This window comes from Dreissena polymorpha, chromosome 15 (assembly GCF_020536995.1).
Source record: "Dreissena polymorpha isolate Duluth1 chromosome 15, UMN_Dpol_1.0, whole genome shotgun sequence".
In the NCBI taxonomy this organism is placed as follows: Eukaryota; Metazoa; Mollusca; class Bivalvia; order Myida; family Dreissenidae; genus Dreissena; species Dreissena polymorpha.
In genome coordinates this window covers 3453043-3477399 of record NC_068369.1, presented here as the reverse complement: position 1 = coordinate 3477399, position 24357 = coordinate 3453043, and the positions used below count along the sequence as shown (strand labels likewise).

The 24357-nt window shown below is 35.3% G+C and overlaps 2 protein-coding genes and 1 long non-coding RNA gene across 6 annotated transcripts; 1 reads left to right on the top strand and 2 right to left on the bottom strand.

Moving 5' to 3' along the window:
• Nucleotides 1–1680: 1680 nt before the first annotated feature.
• LOC127860040 (radial spoke head 1 homolog) lies at nucleotides 1681–9667 on the bottom strand. 2 transcript variants are annotated; one of them, XM_052397795.1, is made up of 8 exons: nucleotides 9492–9667; nucleotides 7267–7391; nucleotides 6979–7073; nucleotides 6494–6720; nucleotides 6273–6344; nucleotides 5460–5628; nucleotides 4336–4367; nucleotides 2059–2207 (listed from the first exon to the last, which is right to left on the bottom strand). In XM_052397795.1, exons 1-7 carry the CDS (start codon nucleotides 9543–9545, stop codon nucleotides 4360–4362), a joined length of 750 nt encoding a protein of 249 aa, XP_052253755.1. In that variant the 5' UTR covers nucleotides 9546–9667; the 3' UTR covers nucleotides 2059–2207; nucleotides 4336–4359. The 2 variants fall into 2 exon arrangements, with proteins under 2 accessions (XP_052253754.1, XP_052253755.1); XM_052397794.1 differs by lacking the exon at nucleotides 4336–4367 and having other exon boundaries at nucleotides 1681–2207; nucleotides 9492–9666.
• A 69-nt stretch (nucleotides 9668–9736) lies between these two features.
• LOC127860039 (PIH1 domain-containing protein 2-like) lies at nucleotides 9737–20462 on the top strand. Of its 3 annotated transcripts, none has more exons than XM_052397790.1 (5): nucleotides 9737–9854; nucleotides 14828–15013; nucleotides 15579–15702; nucleotides 16969–17546; nucleotides 19769–20462. In XM_052397790.1, exons 2-5 carry the CDS (start codon nucleotides 14840–14842, stop codon nucleotides 19907–19909), a joined length of 1017 nt encoding a protein of 338 aa, XP_052253750.1. In that variant the 5' UTR covers nucleotides 9737–9854; nucleotides 14828–14839; the 3' UTR covers nucleotides 19910–20462. The 3 variants fall into 3 exon arrangements, with proteins under 3 accessions (XP_052253750.1, XP_052253752.1, XP_052253753.1); XM_052397792.1 differs by having other exon boundaries at nucleotides 9771–9923; XM_052397793.1 differs by lacking the exon at nucleotides 9737–9854 and adding an exon at nucleotides 9901–9927.
• Nucleotides 20463–22647: 2185 nt separating this feature from the next.
• Nucleotides 22648–24276, bottom strand: LOC127860052 (uncharacterized). The gene is made up of 2 exons (XR_008039582.1): nucleotides 24080–24276; nucleotides 22648–23925 (listed from the first exon to the last, which is right to left on the bottom strand). It is a non-coding gene; the product is annotated as an uncharacterized LOC127860052 (long non-coding RNA).
• Nucleotides 24277–24357: the final 81 nt, after the last annotated feature.

The window sequence follows — 24357 nt, the reverse complement described above, 5'->3', positions numbered from 1 at the left end:
CCCTTATACCTTACTTTCATGTGTATATAGAGAAATTGAGTGCTTTTCGGAGATTCGGTGCTGACGCGGGTTTGCTTTTCGGTGGCCAAAAATACTATTGTGCTCTTTATTTAAACTTAAATCAATATTTAATGAAGTTATTTTTGACTATATACATATATACATCTTTTCACTCCATTAAAAACGGCCCTTATAACTTACTTGCATGTATATATAGAGAGAAATTGAGTGCTTTTCGGTGATTCGGTCCTGACGCGGGAGTGCTTTTCGGTGGCCCAAAATACTATTGTGCTTAATATTTTAACTTTACTCTATATTTAACGAAGTCATTATTGACTAAATACATATATAAATCTTTTAAATCCATTAAAAACGGACCTCTTAGCTTACTTTCATGTATATATAGAAAGAAATTGAGTGCTTTTCGGTGATTCTATGCTGACGCGGATGTGCTTTTCGGTGGCGTAAAATACTATTGTGCTTTAAATTTGAAGTTAAATCGATTTTACGAAGTCATTTTTGACTAAATACATATATACATCTTTAAATTCATTAAAATCGGCCCTTATAGCTTACCTTCATGTAAATATATAGAGAAATTGAGTTTTTTCGGTGATTCTGTACTGACGCGGGAATGCTTTTCGGTGGCGTAAAATACTTTTGTGCTTTATATTTAAACTTAAACCAATATTTAACGAAGTCATTTTTGACTTAATGCATATATACATCCTTTCAATCCATCAAAAACGGCCCTTACAGCTTACTTTCATGTATATATAGAGAAATTGAGTGCTTTTCGGTGCTATTCGGTGCTTTTCGGAGATTGTATGGACCATGTGTTACTTGTTTACCATTATATCGGGGATGCGACATTAATTCTTAATTCCAAAAATGCAGAATTTACTTTAAAACATTTGTAAGTTTTGTTAATAAAGTTGAGGTTTTCACCGTTTCCAACAGTATTTCATTCATATCATCGCAGACACTTTTCCTGGGTAAGCAGGTTGACCAGTAAACTGTTATTAGAGCACATACTTGTGTCAGTAGCTGCCAACTACACTACTCGAGTCAGAAGGCGAAAATGGACGAAGATAGGATATCATGACCAATCGCCGTACAACTAATGTGGCTGGAACGGTTTACTCTTAACCAGCTAGGCTTGCAAGCCTGGCACATCATTAGTATCGTGTTTGTATGTTGGCATAAGTTATGCGAACATTATATTCAAGCCAATGATTAAACATCAAAGCGGACATTTATCAGATTGTCCGCATTTTTTCATTATTAAATCTCTTTATTTGTATTTATTTAGAACTTAATGAAGCAGGATCGATATAAAGAAAGTTTGTGTTACAAAAAAGGAGTTTATTTGATTATGCATAGTACCAAAGATCTATAAATAAACATGTTTATTGATAGATATTTGCAAAAACTGACAAATATTCAACTAATCCAACTTCTGCTAATAAACAGTGTATTAATAGATCTTTGCACTCCTATATTAAATATTGTCTGTAGATTCTTTTTAATTATTGCCCTTTTCCTTAGTAGGAATGCAGTATATGATATATATAAAAAATAGCATTGTTCATATTGTTCAGATGATCCTAAATTTGACTTTGTATCTACGTTAACAGATATATTAAATTTACATAGAATAATGTATTAAGAACACCATCATCAGTTCAACTATTCATTTAATAGTCAGTTAATGCATAAATGAAACTATACAATAATAATCAAAACAATATACTTCCAAAACTCCAAAGAGTTCATTATAAAGTGAAAATGATAATTTTGTGTGAGAACAACTTTTTTGCATAAATTACTTTTTTTCAGCTTTGAAATACATTGATTCATAGTCATATAAATGTGTATATTTTATGTACTCAACACTTTCTTCTCTAAACACTCATATTCAATAGCATTATCACAGATAAGACACACACGTGCCAAGACTAAGCCAAAAAGGACCAAAAGCATGAGATGAATACATGACAGGAGGCTTAATCCAGAGATGATTGATAGTAACAAAGTCTACTCCTCCTCCTCCTGGGGCTCTTGGTTGCCACCATCATCCTCTGCAGGCTCTGGCTCGGCAGGTGTGTCTTCAGCGGGTGCCTGTTCTTGGTTGCCGTCCTCCTCAGGGGGTGGGGTAGGTGCCTTGTCCTCCATGGCATCCACCTTGATCTCTGGAGTTTTGGAAGCTGGAATATGTACAGAGGAAATATGACAATGTTTATTTACTTTGGCAAGAGAGGTACTTTATGTTTGAAAATCATCTGCTGAACATCTAATAGCTTTAAAAAACAACAAAATAAAAATGTTGGAATTACACTCAAATTCCTAGGTTTACCATAAAAGTTAGCAAAACATGAAACTGTAATTACCCAGTAGTTACTAGTAATCAACGTTTTTATTCATACACTACGTCTTGCGCGATTTCTGCCATCCACATCGCATACTGTGATTCAGCCCAGAGTGGACAATTACTATCTCACCACGATACACCGTTGAACACGATGATTTCGCCGTGGCGAATTGCGGTGTCAGTCTCGGCGTTATCGGGGAATTGATCTCAAGGTGGACCACCATGATCGCGGTGGACCACCGTGGCCTCAGTCGTTCGCAGTGAAATGCGATCATGGTGGTCCACCGTGAGGGCTATTTCCCGATACCGCCCGCGGTGTTCAGCCACTGTCTAAGCGATTTATCATGATGGAAACACCTTCCGTTCGCGGAGATTTTCCACGCTCACGAAAAATTGTCCACAGTGGGAGTGAGGTGGATGGCAGAAATCGCGCTAGACGTAGTGTAGTAACTAAATGCTTGAATGCTTAAATTATATCAATTTTGTCATAAAATGTTTGATTTTCTTAAAAATTCATTTGTTACAAACTGGAACATGCTTATTGCAAAGTATTACCATTAATAAATGGGCTTTCATTCGATACATGTATATGCTTATGGAGGGAAGATAAAGTGCATTACATTTGATAAAAACCAATGACTTTTCAATTTTCTTCTTAGATAAAGGAATACCAGCCTTTGATTGCCACACATAAAATGTTGCAATTAACATTTTAAACATCAGAATACATGTAGATCAATTCATATGATCTTTAGGTATACACACATTGCATTATTTAAAGACATATTAGTATTGTGTAAAATGAACAGTGCAAATATTTGCCTATACAATATAAGATCTGCCAAAGTCATTTTAATTATTTTTTCATAGGAAGACACGTGTAAGAATGTATCTTGAACGCAAATTATATCAGTACATGCACAGTTTTCTAAAAAAATCATAAGCATGCACTTCTGATAACAAATAGTAACAAATGATAACTGATAATATATATGTTATTATTAATTTTATGTGTGATGTGTTGAATAGTAGAGGCAAATAACTGAAATGAGGAAACTGTTTTGAATAAGAATCATTTTGTGCAATGAAACACAAGGTGGTTTTAGCAAATTTTAAAGACAAGTGTTTCACCACTCCTCCCACACACAAAATTATTTTGTTATGTGGAAATGTGTGCACAAAATGATTTCATAGTACCTGCAATACATAGTATACTGGGATATTTGGGATTATAACGCGGTTACCGCTACTTAGCAACATGCTTAATTAAAAAGGAATTTTTTTACTAGTACCGTATGCTATTATTCCTAATCCTTCATTAATTTCCACATGATCTAAAAGAATGTTCAAGGGACTTTTATAAGTCAATTTTGTTTTTCTTGTTTATAATTTGAGTGAATACACATGCATAAATATTATGGACCTATAGCTGATTGATCAACCTCTTTTTGTTTATATAGTTCATTTATAATGAATTGATGTTTAGTACATGGACCTAATGTTGGTATCTTTAATTTGGTGATAATTTTAGCTTACAATCACAATTTATTTGAAACTGTAAGGGATTTGTTAAAACATGTATGAATTTGTTCAATATAACAACTGAAATAAAATTAAATACAAAATGTTGGCTGGCATTTTGCATAAGATAAATGATTGTTTTTATATATATACTATTATGTTGTGATTATGGAAAAAAAACATACACAGACTGCAGATACACCAATTTGCAGACTTTTAAAAACAAAATACACAAATTACAAAAAGACAGAAATTTCTTTGATGACGTAGGAAAATTATCATTTTTTCACAATTGAGTAAAGAAATGCAGCAAAATAATATTCTAACTGCATAATACCAGCCTGTGATATTCAGGATGTGCAGGCAAATAAAACATAAACACAGAAATAAATGATAATTAAACATGACCACATAACAAAGTGTTAGGGTGTTCCGTTGGTTACCTGAACTAGATGCAGGTGAGTAGATTATTCCTCTGTTAAGATTGACATAAAAAAGGTTAAACAATATTAATCAATGGGATTAACCAAAACAAAACAAGACAGAAACATACACTAAACCAATGTCATTAGAAGAGATCACTTAGAAAATACAGATAGTAAGTAGTAGTATTTTTAATGAATCAGTTTATGACAATAGTTTTAAGAAACCAATTTTAATGGATAAAATTAAGACAAATGCAACCCATGAGAAAAGCACTGGGCCTCGGAACAAATCAAAAGATTGAAATCTGATGACACTTCCAAGATTATTGGACCTTCTGTCTGGTTTAATATATTTGCATAAACTTTACAATAGGGAAAACAGAAAGATGAAGCTTTATACTAGCACCTTCTATTATTATTTCAAATTATTTGCATTATAATTTTATTATAATTTATTTAAATTGATGAAAATATTAAGCATTAAATGTTCTGTTTGTAAATTTTAAACTAATAAACTAATATGAATAATTGTAAAACAAAACAAAATGTCTTATCATTACTATATCTGATTTGGTCTTGTAAAATTCATAGGTGACAGGACCTTATAACCTGTAATAACTTCCAGTGTTTCACATGGGTTGTAAATGTTTATAATGCTAAATTATCGTGATGGAATGTGTTTACTAAAACAGGGGTGTGGAAATAATCTTTACCCCACATGAAAGTTGTAATATTACTATACTATATTTATAAATAAGACTTCACTTCAAGTCACATTTTTTTTGTAAACAGACTAAAGTAACTTGATCACTGGTTATCCGTGACCAATGTTCTGGTTAATTTTCCAGGAACCTCATAAAGTTTTACTGGTTCTATTATAGATATGACAGTCTTTGGAAAACACTGTCAAAGGATAACTAAAGCAAATATCAAGTTAAAAACATGTACAGGGCTCAACCTGGCTTAAAATCTTTGTAAAACATTCAAATCTTTCTATTTAAAGCTATTTATGGAATGCATAAAAAAGTTGTACCGAAACTTTTCTTAATAAATATTCTGCTCTTTTAGCTCTGATCTGGAGAATCGCAGAGTGAGCCCTGATGTGCACACTGATTTTTTTTTTAATTCTCCTCAACTCGCACCTTGTTCCTCAGAGACAGGTTCAACAGTGGCATTAGTGGAGCTGTCAGCAGGGATGTCTTCAAGGTCGTCTTCCTCAGATGCCAGGTGGATACCAGTGGTGACTCCTGCCTGCCACTTGGACGTGATGTTCACCTGACCCTCGTCTTCTTCACCTTTCTCGTCCTTTTCCTGGAGAAAAGCAGGTTATCACAGAAAAATAAGGGTTTAATTGGTTCATCATGACCACTTGTTAAACAACTAAGGGTCATGGGGATGAAACAAAGGATTTTGATCCTGACTATGGAGTTTAAGGATTTTTATGTTAAATGCATAGGTCTTTCCATGGATTTGCTAGCAAATGCTTATGCAGGGCAATATTTTCTGTTTAGAATTGATATATGATTAATAAATCTTGTAAAAGAATATGTTCAATAGCCTTTATTAAAAAAAAGTGAATTATGCACATTTTTCACAAGAAGCGCACTATATAAGCTATTAATTAGAGCTTCATCTATTTTTCTATGCTTTTTTTACTTCTGATATAACTCACTTTTAAGAAAGCAATTTTTAATTAGGTTCTGTTTGATCTATCTATTAACGACCTACTAAATTGCCATGTATCACATTGAAATAGTGACAGTAAAATAAAGACACTGAACTTGTCATAGTAATTAAATCTTAATGTATTTATTTGTATATTTAATTCAGCTAAGAAAGTTTTTTAACGTACTTTCCCTTAAAAAAACAACACTTTTCTCAAAATGATTCCATTTTATTATATTTCAGTGAAACTTCTTTTAGAGTTATTTGACATATACAGTGAAATTCATTACCGTTTCAATGCCAAGGTATTCCCCATGCTGTTCACATCCAATATCAAACACATATTTGCCTTTACCCAGTGGCTGAAACATAATCATGTGCAGATTAAAAATGTATGTATCCAATATAACAAAAACATAATTTACCTTGTACAAATAAAGAAAAAAATAGCATACTTTGTTAGTATGTGACAAAGTCACTTATACACGATAACTTGGTCACTAAAACTTACTCTGTCTTCTTTGAACACTCCAACATATTTGTGGTTGGCATGAACCAGTTCACCATGGCCTTCCCGTTTGCCATTGTTCCAAGTTCCAACGTATTTTGTACCAGTGGCAGCGTAAGTGTATGTGCCTTGACCATGACGGACATGATTTAACCATTCTCCCTCGTATGTGTCACCGTTTATGTAAAAGTATTTTCCAAAACCACATCTCTGGTCGTCCACCCACCGACCTGAAGTAAAATTATTTAAACATTTCTTTTTCCAATAAACTTCAAGCCTCAAATACGAGTAATGTCGAGATTTATTTTACAAGCATTCTAGAAACAATCACAAAATTCCAAAACAAGATGTTTGTTGGCTTTGTGAAATCATTTGTTTATGAAATATGAAAGCAATAAGCAAATTTTATAGCAATCATCTAGGTATCTCAAATATTAATTTTTCCTGATGTTATTTTGAAAGAATTGTTATTAACAAAGTTTACTTACCTTCATATCTTGAGCCATCTGGGTATATAAATGTGCCATCACCATGTTTCTTATTTTTTATGTATTCTCCATTGTATCGTGAACCATTTTTGAACCTGAAATAAATACATTTAGGAAAATATTTAAAAATACAAAAAATTGTTGAAGATAATTAATGAATACATTATAACGAATATATTTTACAAATAATTAATGCTATAAATGAAGCAACATGCTTAAAACACAACCCAAAATACTGAGCAATACTTCATGGATAATACTTGATTTCATTTATGTTTACCAAATTACCTGTATACACCTCTACCATGACGTTTCCCATTTTCATACATTCCTTCATATGTGTCACCATTTGGTAGTGTAGCTTTGCCCTGACCATGTCGCTCATCTTTATCATTGCGTGGGCCCTCATATTCCTGAATAAATAATTATGCAGAACTAGTATTAAACTTATTTACTATAATTATGAAGTCACAGGTTATATCAATTTACTTTAATATAAAATGTGTACAACATACTTAAATGATCAGTGCTTTTTTGTTGCCAATTTTGGGCTATAATCTGACAATTTCCTTGCTAAAAATGGTAACGCCATCTTGTCCCCAAAAGGTGAAAAAGAACACTGACAATGGTGCAATAAAAATGTTTAATGAGAGACATAACTTGTGATATTGTACAATTCCTTTAAATGGAGCGTAGCCTAATTTTCATCAGTTTGTTTACATTAAGAACGTGGCTCTTGTGATGAAGTCACACGCTCCGAGTATTTTGTTTCATGAACATTACTGCGCTTGAAAATAAATACAGACACTACTAAAATGAGGAAAAAAGAAGTATAATTGCATTTCAAAATCTTACTTCATATGAAATAATCGAAATGTAGCTCTATTACATTCATTTTTTCCGTACTCATTAAATTTGAACATAAATTGCAGACAACAGTGCTAGTGCAAACCGGGCAAACCCAACACTTTCATGTATTTGATTTATTTTAAAGAAAATTGGGATTGAATGCTTATTTTACCAAATCTTTTAAAAGTATTATTATATGCCAACATTTTTTTTTAACACATTGCGAACGTTTGTTTTTTTGCAATTCTTGATCACTTTCACATGTCATTATTGCTCAAAAAAAAGATTGACTGATAAAACAGAAACTTCATAAGTTGTAAATAGTATTTATAAAAAAGTTAAATTACTGTTTCAGTTTGTATAAATGTGTTCAGTGAATTGAATTTTCGAAGTTTTGTTTAATGCCTATTGCAATCGAGTATTACCATTTTCGGAATGACAACTCAATTTCAGGTACAGTTTGTCAACCAGTTCCGGATAATAAGCAGTTCCGATTAATTTGTATTTAATTTTCCATAATGCCCAAATAAAAACAAAATGATAAGTTTCTAAGGTGAACATAAGGTAAAGGAATAAATTTAAAAAGTTTTAGCATTAAGAAAGCTTTTGTATTATGCTTACATGGGGGAATAAATGAAGCAAAAAGATAACCAGAACTTATTGAATAAAGTTATGTTTTAAAATGTGCATATTTATAAAGAAGGCTTTATTATTTTCAAATACACTTTTTGCTGATTGAAAACAAATGCCATGACAATGTTTGGAAATACTTATTCTGTAAGTTGAATGATTTTTAATAATTTCCAAAGGGTGAACTTTAATTGGCTATTTTTGACAAAAAACTGCATATGCCGTCTGACCTAACCTGTTATCATACAAAATAAATTTTACCCAAAAGTATTTTACATCTTCTCACATTGACACTAATAATCCCGAAAGAAATTATTGTGGTCAAAAGAATTAATGATTTTTGCCAGGTGATTCTAAACTGGTTGACTGACTGTAAACAACGCACATTTATAATGGATGTAATTTGCGTGTGTGTATGGAACTATCGCCTTTGCATGTTTAAACGGGCTGTAAATTAACAATTTTGTCATGGATATATTGGGAATTTATTAAATCTTCAAAGGTAAATCTTTTATTGCGGCATTGTTTGCATTAATTCAGATATTGTTTTACTTGTTTCCTTATCACTCGATTCACTGTAATTGGAGGATCCATCAAAATTTGCTCATTAGTAAAAATTCAATGAATAGAATTTTAATCCATATACTGAATATTGCCTGCATAAAAATGTAGTTCAAATCACACATTAGATGGGACGATTGAACTTTACCTGTATGCAACACTTAATCATATATATTTCCTTAGTATCGTGGGCTACTGCCCCAGAACCCCCGCTTTGTCGATAGTGGTAAACAACTGCGTACCGGTAAAGTTCAATCTAGCCCAATAACCAATAAATGAAATAAAACAACAATAACAAAGTAAACCCCTTAAAGTGACGTCGTTCGCTCATAATATTTTTATAATAAGTTTTCACATTATGCTTTACAAGTATGACTAGCGCTATCGGTTTAAAAATTGCATGCGATACATGTTCAACCGTGGTTGATTTTTGTGCAGCAATTTGCAACAAAACTACATCTTAAAATACTTACGCCTAAATATGGTCCCTGCTCTTCGTCCATTTCTTCCGATCCAACATCAGACATTATTGCTGTTTTTTCGTGCTCTCAAATAAATAAAAAATAAATAAACTAGATTTTAGATGGTGTCTGTCGTTTTAATGACACTAGGAATATCGGATGTACACAAGCGTTGCTATGACACTATCGCTTCCGTTTTAGGTCGGGTTTCATGAATGGCACAGTTTAATACTAAACTGTTATCAAAAATAGCCAAAGATAAAAACCGGTCTATGTACCCATAACTTAATGACGTATTTCGCATACCAAGGACGCTTCACATGAATTTTCGTGTTTGCTCTTGTGTTTTTCTGAAGATATCTGATTTACTTATCGGTAAGAAAAGTATTTTTGTTATAATGCAATGGCCAGCTACGCTACTCTTCGCGTCACTGGGAACTAACTGTATGTATATACTCAAGTATTCAAGAAAAAACACAGGCAGCAGTATCATAAATTTGCCCCCCCCCCCCCCCCCCGGGAACCCTACACCCCCCCCCCCCGAGCTTACCCCTGGGGTTCCAGATTGTTAAATGTACACCTATTGTGCATGGTTTGACTTTTCAACATCGAATATTGACAAAAATACTCAGTATGAAAAAATAACCCTCGTATATCTGGATTGAGAACTTTCTGAGTCAGAGAAGACAGTGTGTGTCAATAAAGGGAAGTACATCTAGCTGGATAAGTGTAGAGAGTGGAGTTCCTCAGGGAAGTGTGCTTGGTCCAGTACTTTTTATAATATATGTTAACGATATCACCGACTCTGTGAGCTGTATTTCTAAAATATTTGCTGACGACACCAAGTTATTATGCACCTGTGACGGACTCAGGCAGGCTGCAGGAGGATCTTGACTCTCTCAGCGAATGGGCACAAAAATGGGAACTTGCCTTCAACGTTGACAAATGCAAAGTTATACATTACGGAAACAATAACCCCAATCAACAATATACTATGAATAATAAGCCTCTGCAGGCTGCAACTGAGGAATGTGATCTGGGAGTGCTCTTCGAAAGAGATCTAAAATTTAGTAAGCATATATCTACAAAGATAAATAAAGCAAACAGTATCCTAGCCTTAATAAAGAGATCTTTTGAGTTCATGGACAAATACTTATTTTTGAAATTATATACTGCCTTGGTGCGTCCGCATGTTGAGTTTGCAAATGTTATATGGTACCCATATTTAAAAAAGGACATTATTAGCATAGAAAAAGTTCAAAAAAGAGCCACAAAACTTGTACCGAATTTGAGGAATTCATCCTATGAGGAACGACTTAAAGAACTAAAATTACCATCACTTGCTAATCGCAGAATTCGTGGGGATGCCATTCAAACATTTAAAATAGTCAAAAATATAGATGATTGCGTTTTTGAGAACTTTTTCAATTATACATCATCAACTAGAGGACATAACCTAAAGCTTGAGAAACCAAAGTCCAGAACATCTTTTTGTCAAAATCAATTTTCCAGAAGAGTGATTAACATGTGGAATGACTTGCCTCAATGTGTAGTTGATGCCAAGAATGTATTAGAATTCAAGAGCAGGATTGATCTACATTGGAATGGGGACATAGTGTATAAGTTTTAGTGATCACAACTGTTGTTTGTCAAAAGGACATTCATTCTTTAACATACTTAAGGAACTATTTTTTACTGAATAAGGGCTATTTTTATTAGTTGTGAGAACACATACGGATACAGTACCATAAGACGTCGATAAGAAGAGGGGTTTAAAAAGGACTTGAGTCCTTACCACAGAGCCCAAAATCATCCTACAGGTATCCTACAGGTATATGTATTATATATACACAAGGTATGAAACGTATCCCGGTGTGACCCAAATTCGACGATATAACGGATACATAAAGCAATATTTAGCGAATAATAAAAAAACTTATTTAGCTTAAAATAATTATTTTTAACTCGGCTGTAATTCTTTGAAATGATTCCAAGACAATAATCATCCATTTAAATTTAAACCGATAAAAATAGAACATCGTCGAATTTAGGTGTCGTCGAATTTGGGTTACGGTAGGATACTATATAATTATATGCCTATTGCTAAGAGATTGTGGAACACTGGACGTGACCTTTTTCACGGAAAACACATGCAGTTGCCAACAAAATGCAACTGGATTCGTTAAAAGACAGTACAAGCAACGTGATTACACACCTAACCGATCTCCTGCTCGGCTAATAACTTTAATATTCAATTAAATTTGACTTTCTCGCTATTTGTCACTCGGTGTTTCATCTACACATGTACACCATTTTAATTTTATAACGCATAATCTGGTTGGTTGTTCTCATTGTATTGGCCAATGATATGGCGTTTTAGAAGCGCGCATTCAATCGACAAAATATGACAGCAAAACACGAACATGTAGCGAGAAAGTTGAATTAAATTGAATATTTAAGTTATTAGACGAGCATGAGATCGGTTAGAAGTGTAATCTCGTTTCTTTTACTGTCTTAAACGAATCCTGTTGCATTTTGTCGGCAACTGCATGGGAACATGTGTGTTTTGTCACATCCAGTGTTCCACAATCTTTCAGCAATAGGCATATAGTGCGTTTCATACCTTGTGTATATATAATACCAATACCAGGGTTATTTTTTCAAACTATGTTTTTTTGTCAATATTCGTTGTTGAACAGTCAAACCATACACAATAATGTACATTTAACAATCTGGAACCCCTGGGGTAACCTAGGGTGGGGGGGGGCAGGGTCCCGGGGGGGGGGGGCAAATTTATGATGCTGCCTGTGAGAAAAACTAGTAAGGAAAGAACTTTCAGATGGGTAAAAAATGACTACTCCCATTACACCAGTGTCACACAACTGCAAAATACAATCAACTTGCGCACCCTGGAGAACAGACGCATAGATGCCTAACTCATCCTTTTCTACAAAGTCTTCTACCATCTTGTGGCCATATCCCTCCCATCTTATCTTGGAAGTCCCAACCAGGTTAAACAGACACATGCATCCCCTCAGTCTTCATCAAGTCCATACAGGTTACGATTACTTTAAGCACTCTTTCTTCCCCCACACCACAGTATTGTGGAACAGGTTACCCCACCTCGTCGCAATGCTGCCAGACCTTGAAAGCTTCAAGCAGGTAGTAGCCCAACTTAGCCACTTAACCCATGGGCACTGTTTTTATCCATTTTTATCCCTTGTACCCTATATGACTTTTAAATCTCCTAACAACCTAACAACACTATCCTTATTATTGTACAAATTCTTAATTTGCTGAAAGATATCTTTCTCAGCTTTTACTCTTTTACTTTACTAACAGCCAACGCGCACCCTGCCCATAATACTCGTGAGAGGCGTGAGGCACTGGCAGTACTATGAGATAGATAGATAGAACTTACCATTAGGCAAAGCAACAGCTTGAATCAGCGATTTTTCTTCCCCAATTGTGAAAAGTACCTGTACCATATCAATGGGAAATTGGGAAAATTCGCGTTGCGAAATATTCCAATTGGGAATTATGTGTTTTTAATAGCTTGGTATCAATAGCACAAATCAATTCAATATTGATTTACATTCATTTAATTGGCTTAAAATGTTCAGTGTCAGTGCTCGTTTTATTTGTTAACTGCAGATAATTCACTTTTGGAAGAAATGGACGAAATTTTCTTTCCCTTTGCCATTGGCAATTTTCAGACCGCAATTTGGAATTTTGTAGTTTTTCTATTATTGGAAAAGTACCTTTTATGGGTACTTTATAAAGAATAGAAAAAATCCCTGTGAATTGAATACAATACTGTACCAACACATTACTTAGTCGTTCTTCTGACATTGGCAACCAAACTTTAGAGCAATAGAGCAAGAAAATGTATCCCATATTTAATATAATCAGAAATAAGCGCAGGTAAAAGAATATTAAAAGACATTGAGAACATAGTTTTGGAACAATGCTGTCAAAGGCATTTAATTTCAGATTGTTTGATGTAGCCATTTTGAACAACATCAATCTCTTTAAAAAAAAAGAGTTGTGAACGCTATTCTACCTTTATCTGGTTAAATGACACATCCATTATGGATCAGTGACTTTTGTAAAGCTTAAATATTACAAAATTATTATACATAGGAATCAACACTGACCACAGCCACTTACTACAAACTTATAGTAATTTTGTCTATTCAATTAACAATTTGAAGTGACCAATTAAAATAGTTGTGTGTATATTAATCTAAGTAAGCCCTATTCAGAATGTGCTATTGCATGCCTTATATTAGGCTTATTTGATCGGATAAGTAGCCTCAGCGGTTACTTTCTAGTCCTATATACATATAGTGAGGAGATTCAATAATTTATTTTAAACATTTTTTTTACAGCAAGATAGGCTGTTTATTCAGTCAAAGATCTATCTCATATCCTATTATTGCTGTGCGGGAAGTAAACACTCTTCACTTTGTCACAAAAAAGAAAATTTAATATCCATCACTAAGATTTTAGCATTTGATATTCAATGGATCCAATAGTTTTTTATTTGTTCCCATCAGTATTGTATCTTACCCCAGTGTTACATGAATCAGCTTCTAGTCACCCCCAGGTGACAAGAATCGTCTTCTAGTCACCAGTGTATTTTTTTTCCAAACGGCATCGCAACCAGGTACCGTATCTAATATAGATTCGACATCTGAACTCCCACAATTAATTAATTGAGAATTAATTGAGTTTTTTTAAGACATTTAGCTCTACTTTCGTTTTGTAGTATTTTTACACAAATTCCCTCGCATATGAACAACCAAATCATGTATTTTTTGTCATCTCGGGTGACAAGAATGGTCGGCTTCTTGTCACCCCCGGGTGACTACAATCGGCTTCATGTCACCCGGGGGTGACAAGCGTCGGCTTGAAGTCACCCTAGGGTGAAAGAATCAGCTTTTAGTTACCCCGGGTGTCATGTGGGCCATTTCAGGTCGACAATGACCCATTGAGCCTTAATAAGGAAAAACAAGCATTTTTGTTTGATGTTAACTTTGTTCAAAGCATTATTTTGATCACAGTCTGAATATATGCGACTCGTTCTGGGAAAACTACGTTTAATGAATTTGGGTAAAGTGTCAACCCAGATTAGTCTGTGCAGTCTGCACCATCAAATCAAGTACAACACATTCTACCAGTTTGAATTTTCCTTTAGAAGAGACTACCATTTAATGAAAAATGGAAAGATGGAACTGTTGTCCCTGATTAGCCAGTGTGGACTGCACAGGATAGTCTGGGAGGACACTTTATGAACATAAATTGAATCACATTTTCTTATAGAGTAAGGCTCATTTTTATTGAAGACAAAGACCAACATGGCCGATAGTGAAAGCGTGATGCAACAGGCCCAGCAGGTGTGGTCCATGCTGGATGACATGGCCGATAATGACCCCAGGGCTTACAAAAAATTTATTGACAAGCAGATGGCTGAACGGAAGGAATTTCTGAGCCCAGCTGAGCCGCACATGTGTGTGAAGACATGGATGGTGGTATGCAACATTCATGAAAATTAGCATTTAGACCAAGCAAGCCTTAGTTCTATGTTATAACTTGATAGTAAGAAAATGTTACAAGCCCTGTGACCTAAATGAAAACTGAATCTGAGTAAGCCCAGTTCAACATTTACCCGTATAGGGCTTGCCAGCTTGTACACATTTTGAATACTGGTGTTTATTACTGTAGATCTCTCCCAGCTTGGTCCAATTGAAACACTTTATGGACACTTAACTGATTTGACTGAAAGCATAATTTCAACTGTGAAATGATATTTTTGTTCTGTTTGACCAATTACTTGGATATTTACCTGTTATGCCTTTTTAACATTGATCACTTAACATATATTTATTGGTAAACGTTTTGCAATGACTGTAAGAAGTTGGCTATTGTCCTTGTCCGCGTCTTAACAGTTTTGATTTGCCAACTTGGAGACACAAACATGCATAAAATACTTTTAAAGTTAAAAGTTTTTAATATGATTTCTACTAGAATGTTTTTCTAAGATGCATTTTCATTTTGTTTATGTAATATGTGTATAATTTGCAATTAAACTTGTAGAAGCCTCAGAAGACTACATTTTACATCAATTTCTGCACATGGAAACGAATACCTGAGCAAGCCAGTCCAGAGGAGGCAGTCAAAGTAGCTGGAAGTGCAATTGGGCAAATAAATGAAGACAAAGGTAAAAACATTGAACATTTCCTGTTGCTTTTAAGTCTTGGCTAAAATTAACAAAATTAATACAATGAGTTTGGCTTCAAACATGCTTATTACATACAGTATCAATTTCTTGCGTTTTAGTCAGTCTGTGCTATTTTGTCTTCAATATATAAAGGCTTAAATAATGCTTTCATCATAAATTTAAATACATCTCTGAAATAATAGTTTATTTAATAGTTTGAATACAAACACCTCAGACTTGTCTCTTCTGTCAAGGAAAAGCAATACCCTAATAGAACTGTTGACACCATCGTCGTTGAATAAAGTTTGTGTCTTTGACATGTCCTCTATTTAAGAGTTGCCCAATTAAGCATTTAACATTATTTTAAAAGCAGTATACAAACATAGATGGGTTGGCATTTTTGCATGTCCAAGAATTTGACAAACATAAATTAAAGTATTCAACCAAGCGCTGTTCTTTATCACTTTAATATGATCTGTTGCATGGAAAACTGGGCTTGATACATGATCATAAAGAATTGTACCAGTTTGCAAAGTCAGATCAGGTACGAAACTTGCACATGCATTAAACTAAATAATAGACATGAATTCATTTCAAAACTTATGTTTAGATGGAGGTGTTTTGCTTTACTTTTGTCTGAAGATAGAGTACATGCAGAGCTAGCTGGGGATGGCATTTAGATCCAGTTGGGTCAAGATCACAGTTACTTAAAACAAAATGTATGCTTCTACTAAAGAACTTTTAAACTTTTTTTTCAAGTATTGTTCTGATTAAGCTTGGGATCACATTTCTGATTAAGCTTGGGATCACATTTGAGGCTGGTCAGATGACCACTGTATGAATGTCACTGTAACTTAAAATGGGGAAAACTGTTTTTGCTCATAATTTAGTGTTTTGGTGGAAATTTTATGTTGAAATTCATGTTATAAGCTTATATGCAGATCTTGCTTGTTGAAGTAAAATAAACTTGTTGGTTAAAGTTTCAACTTAAAAGATGGAAATATAGTAGTGGCATATAACCAACTATGTAACTATTACAGATATTCACCATCAAAAATGTCGCCACAGTAATGATATCAGGCTACTGACAATGTACATTATACAATCAATGTTGAAGAATGGTCAAGTGTACTCTCTCATGACATCTTGCTTTTTGGATGTCTTGCTATTTGTATGGATAAATATATGAGGCATGGAAAGGGTATTTTTTATTACAAAAACATGTTATTGTTTGTTATAAGGTTTGAATCTCATCTTTGATTTCAGGAAAAGCAGCAGTAACTGCGGTAGCATTCAATGAAAAGGTGCTTGCAGAGTATGGAAGGGACGCTACTAACAAATCAGACCAAGACACTCTGATACAGATTGCCATGGACTTCATAGAGCGACAACACTCCCACATCAAGATTAACCGAGAGTACAAGATACTGGACAGAACGCACAAAGGCAGCATGAAAATGATACAAGAAAGTTTGTTGCAGGCATTTAGGTCCAAAGACAAAGACTATGAGGAAAATATAGCCAACATGGTTAAGAACTTTGCTCCTCTGGCAACTGAGAGTCCAGAAACGTTACTAGGACATCTGCACACAGATGATGAGGTAACTTCAATGTATGCTAAGAATGGGACTCTAGTGGATGATATTAAAGGAATAAAACTGGACACTAAGCCTGTAAGGAAAGGATTGATCGAGGAAGTTTCTAGCACAAATATCATGCCATCATTACCTAAACCAGCGTATGACTTGACTCATCAGATAATAGACGGTAATGAATGTCTTGTGTTGAAGATACAACTGCCTGGGGTTCCATCTGTGAATGAATGTGAATTGGATATCTCTAAGGTAATAAGCAGGTGTATTCCTGTCAAGTGAACAGCAATTTCTAGTGTTTCCTGTAAACCCGTGGCTTAGTGGATATGGTGTCTGCCTAGTAAACAGGAGGTCATGGTTTTGATCCTCTCTGTAGGAGTGTTCTTCAGTTCTCACTCAAAGAAACCAAGTGCTGGTTCTCCCCAGGAAACGAAATTGAAATCTTTTCAATAAGCATTGGGCTTTTGATGAAATCTAGCGAAATAAACCTATATACCAGAATAATATATCAACTATACGATTTTGCTGTTTACCAATATGTGAATATTAGTACAATAATTTTAACCACACTACATCTGTTAATTAAACTAATGGTTTAATCAATCAGATCATGCCACTTATTGCTGCCACATGGCCTAGCAAACAATGAATTTCTGAACCACAGAATTAGTGTTTTAAGCAAGAAAACGAAGTAGCTTATTTTGGGACTGGTCAATCATGGCATTCTATGCAGATGTTTTTTTGTTAGACACAGTTGTGAATACATCCAGAAAATATTCAAAGTGAGTCACAAAATGAGGTGGTCACTGAATTTGTAAATAAAATTGTCATGTTCTTCAACCTTTATACAAGTGTAGTTATTTAAATTGCAAAATAAAAACTAAAACATTTAGACAATTATAATATTCAATGCCAGGTTAGTGTAAGTTACATATATTTTTATTTGCATTTGCTCCAAGACCTTAAGCACTGCCAAGGTTTATATGTTTCTATTTTGTAAGCCTCTCCCAACAAACATCAGTATTCAACATTAACACGTAATTTACTATTTTATAGTGTAAGGGTATGCATGCACCTGGTAAAATAGATTTTTTATACGCCCGTATAAAATACGGGACGTATTATGTGAAACCCCTTGGCGGGCGGGCGGGCGGCGGGCGGGCGGCGGGCGGAAGGCATCACTTTGTCCGGACTCTAATTCAAATTGTATTCATCCGATCTTCACCAAACTTGGTCAGCAGTTGCATCTAGTTGATATCTAGGCCAAGTTCGAATATGGGTCATGCCGGGTCAAAAACTAGGTCATAGGGTCAATAAGTGCATTTTCAAAGGGGCCACTTTGTCCGGACTCTATTTCAAATTGTATTCATCCGATCTTCACCAAACTTGGTCAGCAGTTGCATCTAGTTGATATATAGGCCAAGTTCGAATATGGGTCATGCCGGGTCAAAAACTAGGTCATAGGGTCAATTGACTCAATTAGTGCATTTTCAACGGCGCCACTTTGTCCGGACTCTAATTCAAATTGTATTCATCCGATCTTCACCAAACTTGGTCAGTAGTTGCATCTAGTTGATATCTAGGTCAAGTCCGAATATGGGTCATGCTGGGTCAAAAACTAGGTCAAAGGGTCAATTAGTGCATTTTACTTTGTCCGGACTCTAATTCAAATTGTATAAATCTTATCTTCACCAAACTTGGTCAGTAGTTGCATCTAGTTGATATCTAGGCCAAGTTCGAATATGGGTCATGCCAGGTCAAAAACGAGGTCACGATGTTACTTAGTGCATTCCAAGCATTTAGTGCATTCCAAGCATTTAGCATGGTGTCTGCTCTCTAATTGAAGTAGTTTTCATCCGATCTTCACCTAATTTGGTCAGAAGTTGTGTCTAGATGATATGTAGGTCAAGTTCAAATATGGGTCATGCCGGGTAAAAAGCGAGGTCACGATGTCACTTTGTGCATTTCAAGCATTTAGCATGGTGTCCGCTCTCTAATTAAAATAGTTTTCATCTGATCTTCACCGAATTTAGTCAGATGTAACGTCTAAATGATATCTGAACAAGTTCAATTGTGGGTCATGCCGGGTCAATAACTAGGTCTCGAGGTCACTTAGTGCATTTCGAGCATTGAGCATGGTGTCCAAAACCTTCGAACGGGCGTATCTTGTGACAGTTTGGCACTCTTGTTCATGTTTTAATTATTACAATTTGTTCTTGTTCTGTGAAAACTGGGCGTTATGCACGTGTGTTAAAAGTTGCCCCAGCTTAGTCTGTGCAGTAAACACAGGCCAATCAGGGACCACACTTCCGCCTCAATTGAATTTTTGCTAAGAAGAGACTTTCATTTAACCAAAATACAATAAAAGCAGAAAGTTTTATGCTAATCTGGGATGTCACTTGAGACACGTGCATTAAACCCTGTTTTCCCAGAGCAAGGCCCATATCGATGCAAGTGTTTGATTGTCTTTTCAGGATGATGTCTCGCTCTTGGTCGAGGGCAGGTACGAGTTGAAACTGTTGTTACCATCCACTATTGATGATGAGGATTCAACAGCCAAATTCATCAAGAAGTCCTCAACCTTGACTTTACATATGCCTGTGAAACAGTCCTGAGGAGATATTGATGGCATTTTATGAATGAAAAAATAAATAAAATGAATGTATAAAATATTCTGTAAACTTACACTTACACAGTAACTCCATAAGTCTTGATGGCTTGTTATGCTGGTACAAAATTAAGTGCAACATGTAATAAGTTGCTACACATGTATATATCTGAATCTCTTGCAATCCATTACTTTGAGTTGACGAGCAAGTTCAATGTCATTTAACTGGGGTAAAATCGATTACCCAAAGCTGTCAATCAGCATCCTTGGTGAAATGAACAAGAGCTATGAGTTTCTGGCGTTTTATATCTAAATCGAATGGTTTGTAGAGTAGAAGTGTAGTTAAGTAAGTTATTGTTGCAAAGTAGCTATGTGCATTTCTCATTTGAAATATTTCACTGCAGACACATTAACTTCGATTTTGAAAACATTTTTGAACATTAAATACCTGTGACATTTAGTATAGACCTTGACACAGTCTGCCTTACATGCATTCAGATCTGAACTTTTGATGGAATGAGACTGCTTGTAGTTTCATCATAATAAATTTGTTCTCGAGATATCTAACTGAAACCATTTTTTCTGTATGTTGGAACAGTGACATTAATCGAACCCATCCTAAGTGCAGTCCCTGTATGAAAAGGTGTCTATATAAGAATGTTAATTACAACTTAATATATGGGGATTGTCAATATGCCTGGATAGTGTCAAAGCGGAGATATCAACGATAGGAACAAGAACTCTTGAGATTCTGAGGAACTAGACGTATCTTATCAGGTATTGTTAACAAGATTTCACAGTAGACAATAATAATTTAAGTTTTCACAATAAAGGAAAACATGTTGGTCTAAGGGAAGGGTCAATCTTGACCCCAGAGGCATGATTGTCCACCATACCATGTTAAATCACAAATACCAAACTTCTTCCAAACAATTTCCGAGATTTTAAAAACTATTATACACATACAGGAAACCAATAATCCCCAGGGTTGGGCCAGTTATGAACCCTGAAGCTTGCTTTGAACAAACACAATAGAGGATCACCATGGCAAGTAACATACCAAATAATAAACCTAAAGTCATTGGAAGTGTTTTTGCAACAGTTTTCACAATTAAAAAAGAACAAGGGACAAAATTGTCACAAAACCAGGTTTTCAGTTGAAAAAGTCTGATAAAGGGAGACAATTCAAATGTGTATTGTTAACCCCCTTGTGTAAAATTGACCTTTATTTCAATTAGAAAACAAGGGCTGTTTGTAAAAGATGCATGCCCCCTATATGGGCTGTCAGTTGTAGTGGAATCCATTGATTGAATACGTTTTTAGTCACTGTGACTTTGACCTAGTGACCTGAAAATCAATAGGGTTCATCTGCCAGTCATGATCAATGTACCTATAAAGTTTCATGATCCTAGTCCTAATTATTCTTTAGTTATCATCCCGAAACCATTTTACTGTTTTGAGTCACTGTGACCTTGACCTTTGACCTAGTGACCTGAAAATTGATATGGGTCATCTTCCAGTCATGATCAATGTACCTATGAAGTTTCATGATCCTAGGCGTAATCATTCTTGAGTTATCATCCGGAAACCATTTTACTGTTTCGAGTCACTGTGACCTTGACCTTTGACCTAGTGACCAGAATATCAATAGGGGTCATCTGCCAGTCATGATCAAAGTCCTTATGAAGTTTCATGATCCTATACGTAAGCATTCTTGAGTTATCATCCGGAAACCATTTTACTGTTTCAAGTCACCTTGACCTTTGACATAGTGACCTGAATATCAATAGGGGTCATCTGCCAGTCAAGATCAAAGTTCCTATGAAGTTTCATGATCCTAGACGTAAGCATTCTTGAATTATCACCCGGAAACCATTTTACTGTTTCAAGTCACTGTGACCTTTGACCTATAGACCTGAAAATCAATAGGGGGCATTTGCCAGTCATGATCAATGTTCAAATGAAGTTTCATGATCTTAGGTGTAAGCATTCTTGAGTTATCATCCTGAAACCATTTTACTGTTTCGAGTCACTGTGACCTTGACCTTTGACCTAGTGACCTGAAAATCAATAGGGGCCATCTGCCAGTCATGATCAATGTACCTATGAAGTTTCATGATCCTAGGCCTAAGCATTCTTGAGTTATCATCTGGAAACCATTTTACTATTTCAAGTCACTGTGACCTTGAAAATTGACCTAGTGACCTGAAAATCAATAGGGGTCATCTGCCAGTCATGATCAATGTACCTATGAAGTTTCATGATCCTAGGCCTAAGCGTTCTTGAGTTATCATCCAGAAACCATTTTACTATTTCAAGTCATTGTGACCTTGACCTTGTGACCTAAAAATCAATAGGGGTCATCTGCCAGTCATGATCAATGTACCTATGAAGTTTCATGATTCTAGGCCTAAGCGTTCTTGAGTAATCATCCGGAAACCATCTGGTGGACGGACCGACCAACATGTGCAAATCAATATACCCCCTCTTCTTCGAAAGTTTGAAAAAAAAAAGAGATGTGTTTGTCAGAAACACAATGCCAGGGTTTTTCTGCCTATTTTAGGAAAATGAGTCCGACCAATGGGAATTTTTTATCGACAATTTTGGGAATTTTTGCTTCGATGAAACAGCTCATTTTGGGAAAACATTGTGAATTTATCATGCTTAAATAAGTCAGTGGTTTAACAAATAAATTTGTTTTATTTGTTATTTTGTCTTCTTTATATAAACACATGCAATATTGGGCATGATCAACGTTTATTCAAGTACTGCAATTTTGTTTTTCAGTTACAGTTACACTCTGAGATAAGAACTGTACAGTCAAAAACTTATAGCAGATATTTTTTACAAAGATAAACACTGGTTAGTCACACAAGTTACAGCATAATTTTTCTCTCCTTTCTGTTTTTGAAAGCATCACACAGGTCCTCCAATGTTTTGTCATTCAGATCTAGACCTTCAATGCAGGTAAGCATCAGATGAGTAAATGTTTGGTTTGTGTGAATGTGCCGCATAATAGGGAGCACAGCAGGTTCATGGTGCTGAATCCTTGCTCAACCACAGCAGTGATTGCCGGTATGACGCACATCAGCTGGACATTAATAATCTAATAGTCATAGTCTACAAAAAAAAATTCTGGGATCAGGTCTGTTTGCTTTGGCAGCGCCTCCATTTTCCGGAGGCGCAGACAGTGCTGAAAACCCCCTAAATAACCCCTATTGTGCCGCTTTGATTTTTTTTTTACCTTTGACCTTGAAGGATGACCTTGACCTTCCACCACTCAAAATGTGCAGCTTTATGAGAAGGCCGCTTTAAAAATATTATGTTTTTGATCTTTGACCTTGAACGATGACCTTGACCTTGAAGGATGACCTTGAACCTACACCACTCAAAATGTGCAGCTTCATGAGAACACCGCTTTGATTTAAAAAAAAAATAATTTGACCTTGAAGGATGACCGTGACCTTGAACTTCCACCACTCAAAATGTAAAGCTTCATGATAACGCCGCTTTGATTTTTTAAAAATTTGTTTGACCTTGAAGGATGACCTTGACAGATGACCTTGACCTTGAACCTACACAACTCAAATTGATCAGCTTCATGATAACGCCGCTTTGAATTTTTTTTTTTGACCTTTGACCTCCAAGGATGACCTTGACCTTGAAGAATGACCTTGAACTTCCACCACTCAAAATGTGCAGCTTCATGATAACGCCGCTTTGAATTTTTTTATTTGTTTTTTTCTAACTTGAAGGAAGACCTTGATGGATGACCTTGAACTTCCACCACTCAAAATGTGCAGCTTCATGAGAACGCCGCTTTGAATTAATTTTTGTTGACCTTAAAGGATGACCTTGACCTTGAACTTCCACCATTCAAAATGTGTAGCCTCATGAGATACACATGCATGCCAAATATCAAGTTGCTATCTTCAATATTAAAAAAAGTTATGGCCAATGTTAAAGTTTTCAGACGGACAGACGCCGTATATTTGACATTTGATCTTGAAGGATGACCTTCACCTTTCACCACTCAAAATGTTCAGCTCCATGAGATACATGCATGCCAAATATCAAGTTGCTATCTTCAATATTGAAAAAGTTATGGCCAATGTTAAAGTTTTCAGACGGACAGACACCATAAATTTGACATTTGAGCTTAAAGGATGACCTTGACCTTTCACCACTCAAAATTTGCAGCTCCATGAGATACACATGCATGCCAAATATCAAGTTGCTATCTTAAAAAGTGAAAAAGTTATGGCCAATGTTAAACTTATTTCCGACGGACAGACAGACTGACTTACATACTGACGGACAGTTCAACTGCTCTATGCCACCCTACCAGGGGCATAACAATTATTTTTTGGGGGTGGGGGGATGGGGGGTATAGTGTGAGGCTGGGGTGGTCATTTATTAGATGATCTTTAATTAAAAAAAAAAATGGAGGGGGAT